Source organism: Corvus moneduloides, chromosome 4 (genome assembly GCF_009650955.1).
Source record: "Corvus moneduloides isolate bCorMon1 chromosome 4, bCorMon1.pri, whole genome shotgun sequence".
In the NCBI taxonomy this organism is placed as follows: domain Eukaryota; kingdom Metazoa; phylum Chordata; class Aves; order Passeriformes; family Corvidae; genus Corvus; species Corvus moneduloides.
The window spans coordinates 20,772,398-20,786,449 of NC_045479.1; the positions used below are offsets into that span (position 1 = coordinate 20,772,398).

At 37.8% G+C, this 14,052-nt stretch overlaps 1 protein-coding gene across 1 annotated transcript in view; it reads left to right on the forward strand.

Moving 5' to 3' along the window:
* POLR3B (RNA polymerase III subunit B) overlaps positions 1–14,052 on the forward strand; it is a 75,783-nt gene that overhangs the window by 28,362 nt on the left and 33,369 nt on the right. The window contains exons 14-19 of the mRNA XM_032106706.1: positions 479–679; positions 1,697–1,859; positions 3,800–3,953; positions 5,254–5,328; positions 6,091–6,189; positions 9,701–9,828. Of these exons, the coding sequence (XP_031962597.1) occupies positions 479–679; positions 1,697–1,859; positions 3,800–3,953; positions 5,254–5,328; positions 6,091–6,189; positions 9,701–9,828 (820 nt within the window). The remainder of the gene's footprint in view (positions 1–478; positions 680–1,696; positions 1,860–3,799; positions 3,954–5,253; positions 5,329–6,090; positions 6,190–9,700; positions 9,829–14,052) is intronic.

The window sequence follows — 14,052 nt, forward strand, 5'->3', positions numbered from 1 at the left end:
ACTTCTGCAGCATAAATGTCTGTGTTTCCTACAAAAGCAACAAATCATGGAAAAGACAAAAATCGTGGATCTATTGTAAAAGTGTTACATCACTCAAAAGACCTTTTTTCTTTTTTAAATACTCAAAATCTATAAAACAAAACCAGAAAACCATTTAATGTAGCTAAATTTGAGTATTGATTTCTCTGTGAGGGACAGATGAAAAAGGATATTTGTGTGATTGAATATGTAATAGCAAAAGTATCCTCTCATCTGAAAGAGCAGACCTTTTGTTTCAACTTCTCTTTAATACTTAATACAGATATGCTGTACTAAACTAGGAGTTTATATGCAGATAGGTAGTAGAAACATGGTTTATATAAACGGGCAACATTTGTCTTACAAAGCTCCTCAGATATCATTCTGTCTAGGTACTGGAAAAAGTCAAGACAAGGACAAACTGCATAAATTCTTTTGAAACATTAATTTTATTCTACAGGGAAATTGGTCTCTAAAGAGATTCAAGATGGACCGCCAAGGCGTGACACAAGTCTTGTCCCGCTTGTCTTACATATCTGCTCTGGGAATGATGACCAGGATCTCTTCTCAGTTCGAAAAGACCAGGAAAGTGAGTGGTCCTCGATCGCTGCAGCCATCTCAGTGGGGAATGCTCTGCCCTTCTGACACTCCTGAGGGAGAGGTGAGGAATTTCTGTTTTGGTTTCTGTGTTTCTTGTCCTGAGGAATGGATACACTGTTTAATTTGAAGCAGGTGGTCCTCCATCAGAGGAATAATTCTGATGAGGAGGTTTCTGGAGAGGCTGTCCTCAGCCTGATAACACAACTTGTGTGTCTTCTGACATCCTACCTGTTTACATCCTGGTCCTCTTTACTATATTGCCTTTTTTCTCCTGCATGGACTCTCTGGAAACAGTTCTGAAGTCATTTGGCTATATGAGAATGACATGAGGGCCCCCATTTTTGCAGTGGAACTACTTGCTCTCTTTTGATGAGAGCAGCAAGAGAGGAGTCCTAAACCCCTCTCCCTTCGTTCTGTAATAAACATTCTGTTTTGAAGTTGCAGCATCAACCTGCAATGTTTCTGGAAACATGTACTAGTATTTCTTTAGCCATTATCTTGAGGAAGAAAACCATCTTTGTATGTATTTCAACCAAAGAATTTATTCTGACAGTCTTCTTTTGGTTTGCTTTGCTTTCCTTTTTTTTTCTCAATAGAAGATACTTGGGGGGAACTCTGAGCTTTATGGATAAATCAGTATGAAGTAGTCTCATTAAGCAGCTGAAATAAAATTGCACTGTATAAGATAGTTTTTCATTGAAAAATGTTAATGTTTGTGTTAGAACATACAGGATACCTGGCAAATTGATAAATAGACTGATCTTGTATTTCCATTATGTTGCTGAGTAATTGAAGAGAGAAATATAGGGTTATACCTGGTTGGTTAACTTAAAATCTACTTCAGTGCCTGTATTTTTATTAGTTTGTAAGTGCTAAAGCATTACATTTTAGTGTGATATAGAAAATTCTACTTTTGTCCCCTCCAGATTTTTAGGGTAATTAATTTGTTTAATTTCTTTCACTTTAAATTTCATCATCTTTTTGTTTTTGTCAGTCATAAGTACAGTTTGGGGAGGAAAATGTACATAGGAAGAGAAAGGATAAAATATGTGGGTTTTGTATTTGTTTTTTTTCCTAGGCCTGTGGTTTGGTTAAAAACCTGGCCCTCATGACTCATATTACTACGGATATGGAAGATGGCCCAATTATTAAATTAGCCAGTAATCTTGGAGTTGAAGATGTCAACTTGCTCTGTGGTGAAGAACTTTCATACCCAAATGTGTTCCTGGTTTTCCTTAATGGTATGTTACTTTTCAGCAGTCCTGACTGATTTGTTGCTGATGGAGAGTTAGGCTTCAGAAACCCTCCATCAGTTCTTGGAGCACAGTCAACTGCAGATGCTGCTTTCCACGTGCAAATCATTTCCTCTGTAAATATTTTGATAGGGTTGGGCAAAGTAGACAGGCCAGATGATGACACTTAGTTGCATGAAGTTGTGTCTTCAGAACTCTGAGTGCAGATGTGTGTAGCTGGGAAATTGAAGCTTTCTCCAATTTCAGCCCTGTTTTTAAGCTCACTTGCATAAATAGACACAAAAATATGTACAGTGAACTACAGGGGTTTTTTTTTGGTTTTTCAGATATTGGCCAAAGGAGGTGCCGTTAATAAAGTACTTTTAAAAGAAAATAACTGTTAAATTTGTAATAAATTTACAAATTCAGATCTTCATTTACAGGAAGTATTTAGTTTTTTGTAATCTTTATATGTTTTTATATGTATTCGTGCACTTTAAAGTGCCTTAAAAACAGAAAGGAAACATCAAAACATCAATTGGTTACAAAGTTTAGCAGTGCTAGTTTCTTTAAAATTACGTTTGAAGGGGCATCTTGCTTTGTGCATGATTAGAAAAATTAGACCTGGGAAAACAAGCCTTTCTTCTTTGTTATAAAGGGATGATTTGGCACACGTGCTTTGCATCTGCACATTCATGTTCGTTTTACAACTGATCTTACAGTGTTACTAAAACAACAGGTACTATGGTATCAGATTTCAAAATACTGACATTTTTAAAACTACAATTGTGATTTCAAAATAGCCTTTTGTCAGCAGCATCCACTTCCAGGGACTAGTGTGTAACGTCTGTCACCACGGAGAAGTTCTCCGTTTACCCTTGAATTAAACCTCAGTTGTTCTTCAACCCTGCCTTTTCCCAGTAACATAAAAGCAACACTTGGCCAAGCTGCATTCCTTTGCTCTGCTTTTCTGTAGCAGTATGTTAAAGATAAGGTTCAGTGAAACCACATGCACTCTCTTCTGTCTTTTTTTATGGTCCAGAGGGGAGTGCAGAGCCAAAATATTGGACTCTTCCTTCACAAGCTCAGTGCAGTACAGAACAAGATAGTATGTTCCCAAATGTAGATGAATTAGTACTAAGTGAGGCAAGCCAAGTTACTGTTCAATCCACTGGTTTGTGGGTTTAATCCATAAAAAATCCTAACTTGTGGATAGCTGACTTGATCCTGATTTGAACTTTCGACCTAAGAAGGCAGATGATCGGTTAAGTACAAATTGTTTCTGTTGTCTTACAAGCTCACCCTTTGTCTTCTTTAAAGTTTTTAAAATGTGATCACAGTTATTTATTTTATATATTAAGATTACTTTAGTCAGATGACTCTTTAAATTACTTTTACTCTCTTGTTTGTTCATTGTGCATCAGAATACTTATGTCTGAGCTGAAGTGCCCTGCTAAGATAGCTGAGTTGAGCTAAGTACCTGAAAGAGAAATTCCGGTGCTGTTGTGAGTGATTGCATATATCAAAATATCAGGACTTTCTAAAATTTCTGACAAGGCAGCAGAGCAGTTCCTTGGTCTGTTCTTGCAAACCTTGAATCCATTTCAGTATAGGTGAAATTGCAGACTTCAGAGTTGTTAACTTTGCACCAACTGATGAATGGGCACCGGAGCAGAAGCATACTTGAAGAAAGCTGAAGATGCACATCATTTGGTTTCTCAAGCTGTTTGGAAGCATGCAGGTTGATGACTTGTGAAATTCTGACAATTCTGAATTGAGAGGAAAACAGAGCCAATTCTTACTCATGTTAGAGAAGGGAAATTTTACAACAACTCATTATTTGCAAGAAGCAGGAAGTACTTCTGTGCATGTTACACATGACCAGAATTTGTAAACAGAGTTTTGGATGTGCGAAGGATGCACCAGGTGTTTCTTCTCTCTCTGAACAGGTAACATCCTTGGTGTCATACGTGATCACCAGAAATTAGTCAACACCTTTCGGATAATGCGTCGAGCGGGTTATATCAACGAATTTGTTTCCATCTCTACAAATCTGTCTGACAGATGTGTCTACATCTCCTCTGATGGAGGGAGATTGTGCAGGTAAAGTTCTCATCAGAATTACCTCACTACTGAACTGGTTATAAACACTGCTCTATGCGCTGTAAATACGCTGGGCTAAGACTTTCACAAGAACAGATTGAAGCAAATTCAGTAAGACTTGAGCATCTCTTTGCTCCTTAAATTGCCCTGATTCAAAACAGACAGAGGCTGGAAGAAGCAGAACAGGTTAATAAATATATGCATATTTTAGCATTGCCTGGCTGTGTGCGTATTCTGTGTGTACTTCAACAAAGCAGCTGTCACCACTACTGGTGGCATTCCACTTTATTAATTAAATGAATCTCAGAGCATGTTGAAAGCAGTTTGAGGCATGTCAGAGGCTCCAAAATACTAAATGTACAAACTATCAATTAGTCACACCTGGTCAAGACATCCAGAGTAGGGGCATATTCAGTGGCAGAGAAATTACTTTCCCAGTCAGGGCTGATATATGTCATTTGGGAGATGGCAGTAAAGCTTCCAATTTTTAAAATAAAAGCAAGGGGAATCATGTGGATTTGCAAGGCTTTACCAAGTTTGCTTTGTGGCACCCCTCACCCTGCAATTGTTCAGATATCCCTATCAACCATTTAGAAGTGCTTATTAGTCTTCTAACAGTTATTTAGACTTCAGAGGGGACTCCACAAGTATCTTGTAGCTATTTGCTGCTCTTTATAAAAGCAACTTGTCCAAATAGCAACAGCCCTTGACATTGCCTTCTTGCATGCCATCCTTTGTGCCAGTGTTTTTGTGTGGTAGGGAAGCCTTCAGAGATCCATGTGCTGTTGAAATTTATGGATTCATCAGAGATCCCCCATAGTAAATGCCTGTACTTTACATCATGTAGGCAATGACAGAATGCAACCTTGCATGTGGACACTTGAGCACAAACTGTTCACTTGCTGTTCTGTAAAATCCCTGCAATAACCATGGTACTAAATGCTATTCGTAGCTTCGTAGGTTGGGAAATCTCACATCTTTTAAAGCCATCATCAAAATCTATAGGTGAAACTTAGAAAATTTTAAAGATTTAAAGGGGAAAAAAATGGCTTTCACGTCAAAATTTAAGGCTTGATTTTCTGATACACCTTTAAAGTTATATCAAACTAAGGTCTGAATAGTTACTGATTGTATTTATGTGGATTTATCAGTTAAAGGTTGATAAATTTTTTAAATAGTTTATAGAATAGGTTGTGCATAGTCAGGGTTCTTACTGTAAGTATAAATTAAGTTACCTGCCTAAGTATTTGCGATGGTAATCCTTTTTTTTTCTTTTCTTTTTTTATTTTTTTTATTTCAGGCCTTACATAATTGTCAAGAAGCAAAAACCTGCAGTTACAAATAAGCATATGGAAGAGCTGGCTCAGGGATACAGGTACACAATTCCAGCAGACCATATTTGTCTTCACCAAGTAAATACTGTGTGGAGATAGGTCAGTCAGTCAGTATTTCACAGTCTTGGGGTTAGCTAATTAGGGAAGTCTGCTCTCCTATATAAATTCATCATCTCTGTACTGGAGATTTTCTGTTTAAAGTCAAATTAAGGCCAGTGGTCTTATTTTGTTACTGCTGTGAGATTTGGTAGGTACACAGAATAAATACCTCTTGCAGCCTCATCTTTCTGCAGGTGGAAGGTTTGAGGTAGTATCATCCTTCTCCTGATTGAAAAACACCTCACAGGAGTATCAACTTGATTGCCCTAAATTAGGCACATTCCGGGTTTTTGGAAGTCCTTGCAAATTCTTAGTTTGTGTATTTTAAGAAAACCACACTTAGAGAAAGGCATTTAAATTTAGCCTAACTAAATTTCAAAAAACCATCATAAAAAAATCTCTCATCATGATTATCCCTATATTTGCCTACATTTACAGTGATGATGAGTACATATGGGAAGATTTTATTGAGTTGTTCAAGTAAGTAACAGTCACCTGTCAGACTGTGAAGCAGTGAATGGGCAACAGGATTAATTTAAAAAATACGTTTTTCTTCAATATGTAATGTGCACAGAACTATACATGTAGAAGTATTTATTTGGTTTAACTTTACATATTACATTCCTTTAATATATGTACTAAGTATTTTATGCTTGCAAAAATATGAGACAGTACTTCTAGTGTAATTTTTAATTTATCTGTAGGAATTTTGAAGACTTCTTGCATGAGGGCCTCGTCGAATATTTGGATGTGAATGAAGAAAATGACTGTAACATTGCACTATATGAAAATACAATCAATAAGTAAGTACACATTCAGTAACTGGTACTGGAAAAACTTTCATAGGGTAACTCTCAGAAATGCAAACATATAAATAATGTTACTGTTTCCACATGTACACACTGCTCCCTTGCTAGTGGTTGAAACTACTCCAGATGAAAGCTAAAGAAAGAAAGAAATCTGTCTGCACACATCCTAAATTATCCATGGCAAGTTACAAAAAATGGTTTAGGTTTTGGGAGATCTATTCCTGTTACTTACTCTCAAAAATATTAAATACTTAAAGGTATATTATTTCTTTCTCTGAATGTGGCGCTTTTTTTTTTGTTCATTGGACTGCTCATCATAAGTAATTTTATCCAGTAGGTATCCAGAAGGCAAATGGTTCCACATGTTATTTGATTATGTTAGCGTATCAAGGTTGTTGTTTGGAAATTTCTCTTCTGGCTGTAGAGGGACCCTAGACACCCACTTTACAATAAGTGAAGTGCTGGAATGAGACCTTTCCTTTGACTTTTGGATGTAAAATAGGCCCTGATAAAAATATCTGCATCATTCTGTGTATTCTTTACCACATGTCTTAAGATCATTTTTGGTATGTGATTTTAATTCAGAAAGGTTTCCAGATCTGTTATGTTTTCCACATATCTGAAGGACCTGCTTCTTTTTTTTTTTTCACTCCTGTTTTCTGACTGTGGTTAAAGAGCCCACATTAAAGGAAGGATTCTTTTAAAATTTTAATTCCTCCTATCTTTTTAATGATTTTTAATGTTTCTCTGATAATATCCTGTAAACTGCAGGCTGCATATGAAATGCTAGCAATTATCTCCATGAAATGTTTGATCAGTAGATTTATGCAGAAAATTCTTTTTCTAAATAATCTGTCCTGGTCAAGTACACCTGGAAGCTAATAGAAATACATCATTGATTTCAGTGGAGCTAGATGAGACCTTCAATTATCTTTAACCTTTGCTAAATGTAATGCATTAACTCTGCTAATTAAATTGCATTGCTCCTACCCAGGCTTTTGAAGACTTCATCACTTTAAGAAATTACTCTTGCATGCTCTTGACTGAGTTCTGTATACATGAGCAAAGGAGAGTGCACACAATTGCTGTCATTTGTGCCAAAATAAATAACTTCCACAAAGCACCAGAGCTGAAAGTTTAAGTTACAGGACAACTGACTCAGCTAGGAAGGTTAATGGGAGTGCATCATATGAAATCACTGTTTAGTCCAAAAGAGGAGGAGAAAGTGAAGTTCCAGTAGACCAGTGTGAGGAAATGACTCCACAACAACTGCCAGGAAGCTCAGAAGATTCTTATATTGTCTATCAATTGTTTTGAGTTTGGCTTCAGTGCTAACAGTGCCCTAAGTATCTGAGGTTGCATCGTATGAGCACATTGCTCCTTATGTTTGGTAATGATATTCCCTACATCCTTAACAGTTGAGTTGTGTACCCTCTTTCCCTGGATGATCATCTTGTGTTTTAAATGGTGTGACCATGTTGGTACAACTTGTTCTGGTAGTACAACTGATACAACCCACTATTGTAAATATCCCACTAACATTCCTGCTTTTGTAATATAGGCTTCTTTTAGCTACAGTATCCTCTCTTTATTCTTCCAATCCAATTAGAGGGGTTTTCTTGGAAGTATTTGACTCTTGATGCATTCAGTTTCTTCTTTACACATTTGTAACTCTGCTTTTCAAACTTTTCAAGCTGCCTTTCTTTCTTGGGCCTTGTTCCAGCAGTGGCATTTTTGACCTGCAGAAATTGAACTGCCCTGTAAAGTTTGAAGGTCTCCCACTAGCACTGTGGAATACTTCATGTGGTAGTAGGATCTGTGTAGGTTGCATCGTCTTTGGTTGAAATAGGATTGACCTCACTGGAAGAAGACTTGTGTTGAGTACCCTGTATGCAAATGTATATCTGGTTCCATGCACTTGTACACACTGAAGAAATTTGCAAACTTCACTATCAGTAAGTCTCAAGCCTCTGGTTTTACTGTCTGAAAAGTGTCAGCAGTTCTGTTAAGTTCTGCAAAATGGGGGAGCAGTCTCTGCTTCAAGTTTGCTACTTGTTCTTGAGACCATTCTGCAATTACTTGACTGCAATTTGGGTTCTCCCATAAGTATTTTCTTAAGACAGGCTTTAGTTAACATCGCATTTGTCAAGTGGAGAAAAATAGTGGCTGTCCTCTGGCCAGCAGGTGATTTTTAGGTTGCTCAGGTGTACTTGTGATTTATAAAGATTTCTAGGACTGATAGATAGCTTTGTTGGCATACTCCTTAGGATTTCCAGATCTATTTTTTTTCAGCTTTCAGATTTCATTATTCTTCCAGTAGTACATATGTTGTTTGTCCAAGTTCCTGCTGGCACTTGTCTTCAGTCTGTATGTGCTTGTGGGTAATTCCTTAGCCTTTGTGAGCTTACTGTGCTTGGCTGTCTTTTGACTGTTGCCATAATAAAGACTTTTGAGTCACTTCTTTGGCAAGGTCCTAAAGTTTAGTAATCAAAATAATTTATTTAAATAATTAAAAGAAAGTCTTCCAAAAGACTTCCAAGAGAAGTCAAACATTAAAGATGGGATTTTCAGAATGCATTGGGTTTAGATGACTGGGAGAAGCAATGTATGCATAAACCCAAGCTCTCTGTAATAAATCCAGGACATAAAAGACAGGCTTTGAATAGGTTTAGTTATAATCATCTGTATTTCATAATTCCCCGCTTCCTAATTACTTATCTTGATTTAAATTCGTGTCTGCTCCAACCAAGCATTATTGTACACTTCATCGTTAGTTATTAATCTCTCCACTTGCATCCCAATGCATGCTATGGTTTGTCTTTATTGAGCAGGACTTTCTCTTCTGAAGCTCATGCCAGGTAGAACAAATTGTCTCTCTGTCTTACTCGTTTTCCCTGTCTTTTTACTTCTCATCAATACTGTCTTTTAATAACATAATCACTTCCAAAATATTTGCAGAGCTTTTCAAGTAGTGTTATATTATGTCATGTAGCCATGGCACTGGATCTGGTTTGGAGACAGATGTTTTCTCTTTAACTGATATAGCTGACCTTGGAAAACTAAAACAGTTTTTTTTAATACCTGAATCTGTTGTGCTCTTCCTTCTTCCATCTCCCCAGTGGATTTCTGGATCTCTGAGATTAGTAATTTGATGCAGAGGGCTCTCATTACATGAGAAGACATTCCTTAAGGCATTTTGGGTCTTACTGTATAAACTGATGTTTTATTGTCTTACTCAGCTCCCTCAGGTTGTTGTTATCTGGAGGCTTTTCCTCCATTGTGGAATTTCATAAATCCTGATTTGTTTCTCTTTCATTTCTTTTCATGTGGAAACACTTAAAGCCAAAAGAAAGTTGTTGGGTTTTTGTAATAAAAATAAAAATCCTGTAGTGAATCCATGTTTTGAGGTCCTACTGACTTACATTCTCCTGAACAGAATTGAATTTGAATTCTACAGAACTTGTTTGTTCACAAGCCTGCCATAATTGGTACTCTTTCTTTTAAGAGATACAACCCATTTGGAGATTGAGCCTTTCACGCTTCTGGGTGTCTGTGCTGGGCTGATTCCATATCCTCACCACAACCAGTCCCCAAGAAACACTTACCAGTGTGCCATGGGGAAACAAGCCATGGGTAAGACTTCATTTTTTATTCTTCTTTGAAATGTTATGTAGTTTTTGAAGCTATGTAGCAAAAGTGACAAACAGAAAATCTTTCTTTCCTGGTTCACAGAAAAAACTTTGCTAGGAAAAATGAAAGACCACTTCCCTAGCTGTGAGACAAAAAGAATTTACCTCTGAAAGTTGAAAAACTTAATGTGAAAAAAGTACCTGTGAGGTTTACTTCATGAAGACCATATCTGCAGATCTTAACACTTAAAAGAAAATTTTAATAAACTGGGACACTTTTGCTTTTTCTGTTGGGTTTTGTTGGAAATCATCCTGACTTTCAAGTTTTCAGCATATCTGCAGGATTGGCAGAGTGGGGATTTTTTTCTCTTTATGCTGCAATGTGCTGTGTGTTTCCAGACAAAAAAGAGTTAAAAAGTGTTCTCACAAAGAGAGACAGAGCACAGATTGAGGAGCATTTCCTTGACTGGTTGAGTAAGTGTCCTAAAAATAAATGTATCAGTAGTTAGCATTGATATCAGAGAACGAGAAGAATCAAGTGTGAAAGAGAGTGGTTAGTTATTTGAACACTTTCTGCAGCCATAGTTTAGATTTTGGGCTTTTGCTGTTTTGCATGAAGAGGCTGAGTAATGGCTCAGCAAAGTGACTGAAACGAAACTAATTTTCTGATCACTTATTATTTCATTTGACAGTGTCATATCTGGTCATTAAAACCCAACTGTTTTGTAAATTTGCTGTTGGGGGTAATTGACAGCAGTTAAGTTCTAATCCTTTCTTTAATACTCAGCTAAACCAGTATTAAAGTGTCCAAGCCTATGGCCTGTGATCAAGGCAGAGTGAGTCCCAAGGAGAGCCTGAGCAGTCGTACATCAATTCAGACAGCTGCATTCAGACCGGTGCTCTACATGCCAGTTTCATGCCTTGAATTGATGGCTTCCTTGCAAGTTGGGAGCTACAGTAGCACAACTCTGTGTCATGAAGAAACTGCCACTTCAGTTAGGTTTACTAAAGCATTTATTTTGTGCTGTGTGCTCAAAGCTGAAACACTGCACCTTTTGTGAGACTTCTCCAGCAGAATTAATAGCAAAGTAACTGCTTTATGCTGAACTGTCATGTTGAGCACATGAAAATGGCAGAAAGTAGCAAGATGCATGTCCTCTATTTAATTTTTTTTTTAAAGGGTGGGTGGGTGGAAAGAGGAGCAATGCAATCTTTTTCCTTACAGTTCTCCCCCATCCCATTATCTTTCCCCCACCCCTGAGTCTCTATTTTATGACTATTAGTCTCAGAAGGTTTGGTTAGTTACCACACACAGTTAAGCAGGATCAGTGTGTACAGAAAGCCAATTCAGTATCTGTGGAGTTCTTTTGTAGTTTTCTGTGTGAAGGTTTTTTTCCCGTTTTGTTTTGAGTGTCATTTGCAATTCATTGTCTGTGTTTTCTGAGGTTGGTGTATTCAGCTGCTTTGACCCTAGGTCTTGCACATTTAGCTCCTTGGATACAATCCTCTGACGTTCCTGCTGACGCTAGGAGCACAAAAGCCATTGAATATCTTGAGCAATAAAAAAAGCCTTTGTTTCAGTTTGTTATGACAAAACACCTGACTCAAAGAATAAGCAGCTAGATAAAAGTAAATTTTAAAAGTTGGCACATGACTTGAGCTATATTTTGCTCTGTCTGAAGTGTCTGCAAACACCTGAAGCTTTTTGTAATAACTGCTTTAAAAAAACGCCACAATGAGTGGCAATATGTAGGGGCAGAGAAGATTTTTTTGTACACTTACCGATCAGATGAGACCTAGATGGTATTCCTGAAACATTGCACATACTTTTTTCTGTTTATTTTGGTGAAGAGATGTGATGTAGTGCTTCAAACTCCAACCTTTAAGTAACCATCCACTTTTTGTGCTTTCTTTCCTTGTACTGAAATTGCAGAGCAGCTCCTCGTCCAACACTGCCATGTGGAAAGTCTCATGTCCAAGTCCTCTGTGTCACTCCCTTGAGTGTCCAAACCTGGGGCAGTGCAGGGAGCCCCGGGGTTCAGGCTGGGAAAGGAGAGCCTTGTGCTTGTCAACACTGACCCCCACCCCCTCTGGCTGCATCACAGGGCTCTGCCAGCTGCTTTGGACAGTCTGTGAAAGCACAAGTAAATGGAGAGTGGACAGCAGAGATTCCAGTGAGGCCTGTAATCAAATGTCCCTGACAAGTGTTAGGTCCTAAAATATTAATGTTTCCTCAGGATAGCATTACATAGCCTGAAAAATACCTCCCTTTCATGGGTACATGAGTCATCTCGTTGGAGCACTAGGGCTGTGCTGAGTGACCAGAGTGAATTTCAGTAAAATTAAATTGAAATTAAATCTCTCACTTTTGGCATAGATAATTTACCATATGTTGCAGGTTGAATTGTGAGACTGAGAGGAAGTTAGCTAGTAAATATAACAGCAGCTGCAAGGACCTCAGTTGAACATTCACATTTCAGTGCAAGGTTAACAGTTGTAGCTTAAAATCTCAGCAATATTTAAGATGAAAATACAAGAGTTTGTACTGTTTGCATTTAATGTGTTGGTGAAATAACGCTTAAGAGGATCAAAGGCTTCTACAGTTAGAGAAATAGTTCTAAATTGAGCTTTTTAATTCCATTAAGACATAAAAAAACAGTTTTACACATTGTACATCTGTGACTGTGTAAAAGCCTAATATGAGGAATGAAAACATACAGTTTTCCTGCCAGTAATCCCCCATATTGCACATGCACATGTGCTGCTGTGAAAGTGCTGGTGTGGGTACACAAAGCAAGCTGTACACTCAGAGCCCTACTGTGCACTGCAGCTTCAACCCAAATGGCATAACACAAGTCTTGACTAAGGAAAGGAAGGTTTGGGTGTTGATTGTTACTTTAGCCTCTGAAAGAAAAGGAAGTATTTGAGGGGACCAATGTAAGTGGGTGAGAGCTTTGTTGTAGAAGCTTATTGTGAAGCAAAAACTTTGATATTACAATGAAAAAGCCTCTTGCTGTATCATGTACATTCTGTTTTGCTTCTGTGAAGTAGGAAAGTCCTTTCTATGCTGCTCTGCCTCACACTGTAGCCAGCTGAATGCATTAAAATTGAGTTGAGAAGATAAATATACTTCAAGGAACTGAGTGCTGGGGGTTTTGGACAGTTGCAAAAGCTCTTTGGTGGACTGAGAGTCAGAGTCCTCCCAGATTTTGTACAGCTAGCCTAGAGGCAGAGAATCTAAACAAACCTTAAAGCAAAACCAGCTGTTGCTGGTCATCACAGCTGGATCTGGGTGTGCTGTGGCCACAGCTCTGTTCTGCCACTGCTCTTTGAGGAGTGTTTGTGCTCTGCGACACAATCTTGTTTTGACATCTCTCCTCAGTAGTAGGCACAGAGGTACTGAGGCAGAAATGAGCCAAACTACTCCCCCCCCAGCCCCTCTAATTTACCCATAATCTTTTTAACCCACCCCTTAATCTTTCTACTTTGAAAGGAGTATTTCCAATACTTAATGTCCAGATCACTTAATGCATGTACTGTAACAATCTGTCTGACCTGAGTTGGAGTCCCCTCCACAAGGTTTATCGCAGCATTTAGAAACTGTACTTCTTCCTCTCTTGCTTTGTGCTCATATAAAAGGACAGAATCATAGAAAATCCATGGTGAAAACAGAGGAAATACAGAATTAGAGCAATTCTTTTCTTGGCATGTGCAGTAATAGCCCTTTTGGCTCAAGTAGATTGATTTCTGTGTCCTTGTTAATTTTGATTGTACAGTTTAGTGTTGTAAGTAATACACCAGAGAATTGGATTAATGCTTATTTTAGCTGGCTGTTTGTTCTGGTGAGTTCTCAAAACTTTCAGCATCGGAATAACAATGCCTTGTTTATGCTAAATATCAGTAGGTAGTGTTTTTATAGTGATTATTTCACACTAAAGGATACTCAAATGATTCTTAAAAAGAAAAAAAAACCTGTCAGGAAACGGAAAAAAGGAAAGAATGCACACGTGCATTCACAATGTATCAAGTACTGAGAAAAGCAAGAAAATGATCTTTGTTGTATCCAGGTCAACCTTGTGTGTTTTGCTTTAACCAGGGCTAATTACCAATGAAAAAAATTGGTTCTTGCTGTTGGGCTAATTATAAATGCGAGTCATTGTGAGCAGGGTTTGTTATGGTGAACTTTAATTATACTTTACTTTTGCTTGGTTGTTTGGCTGGAGCAAAC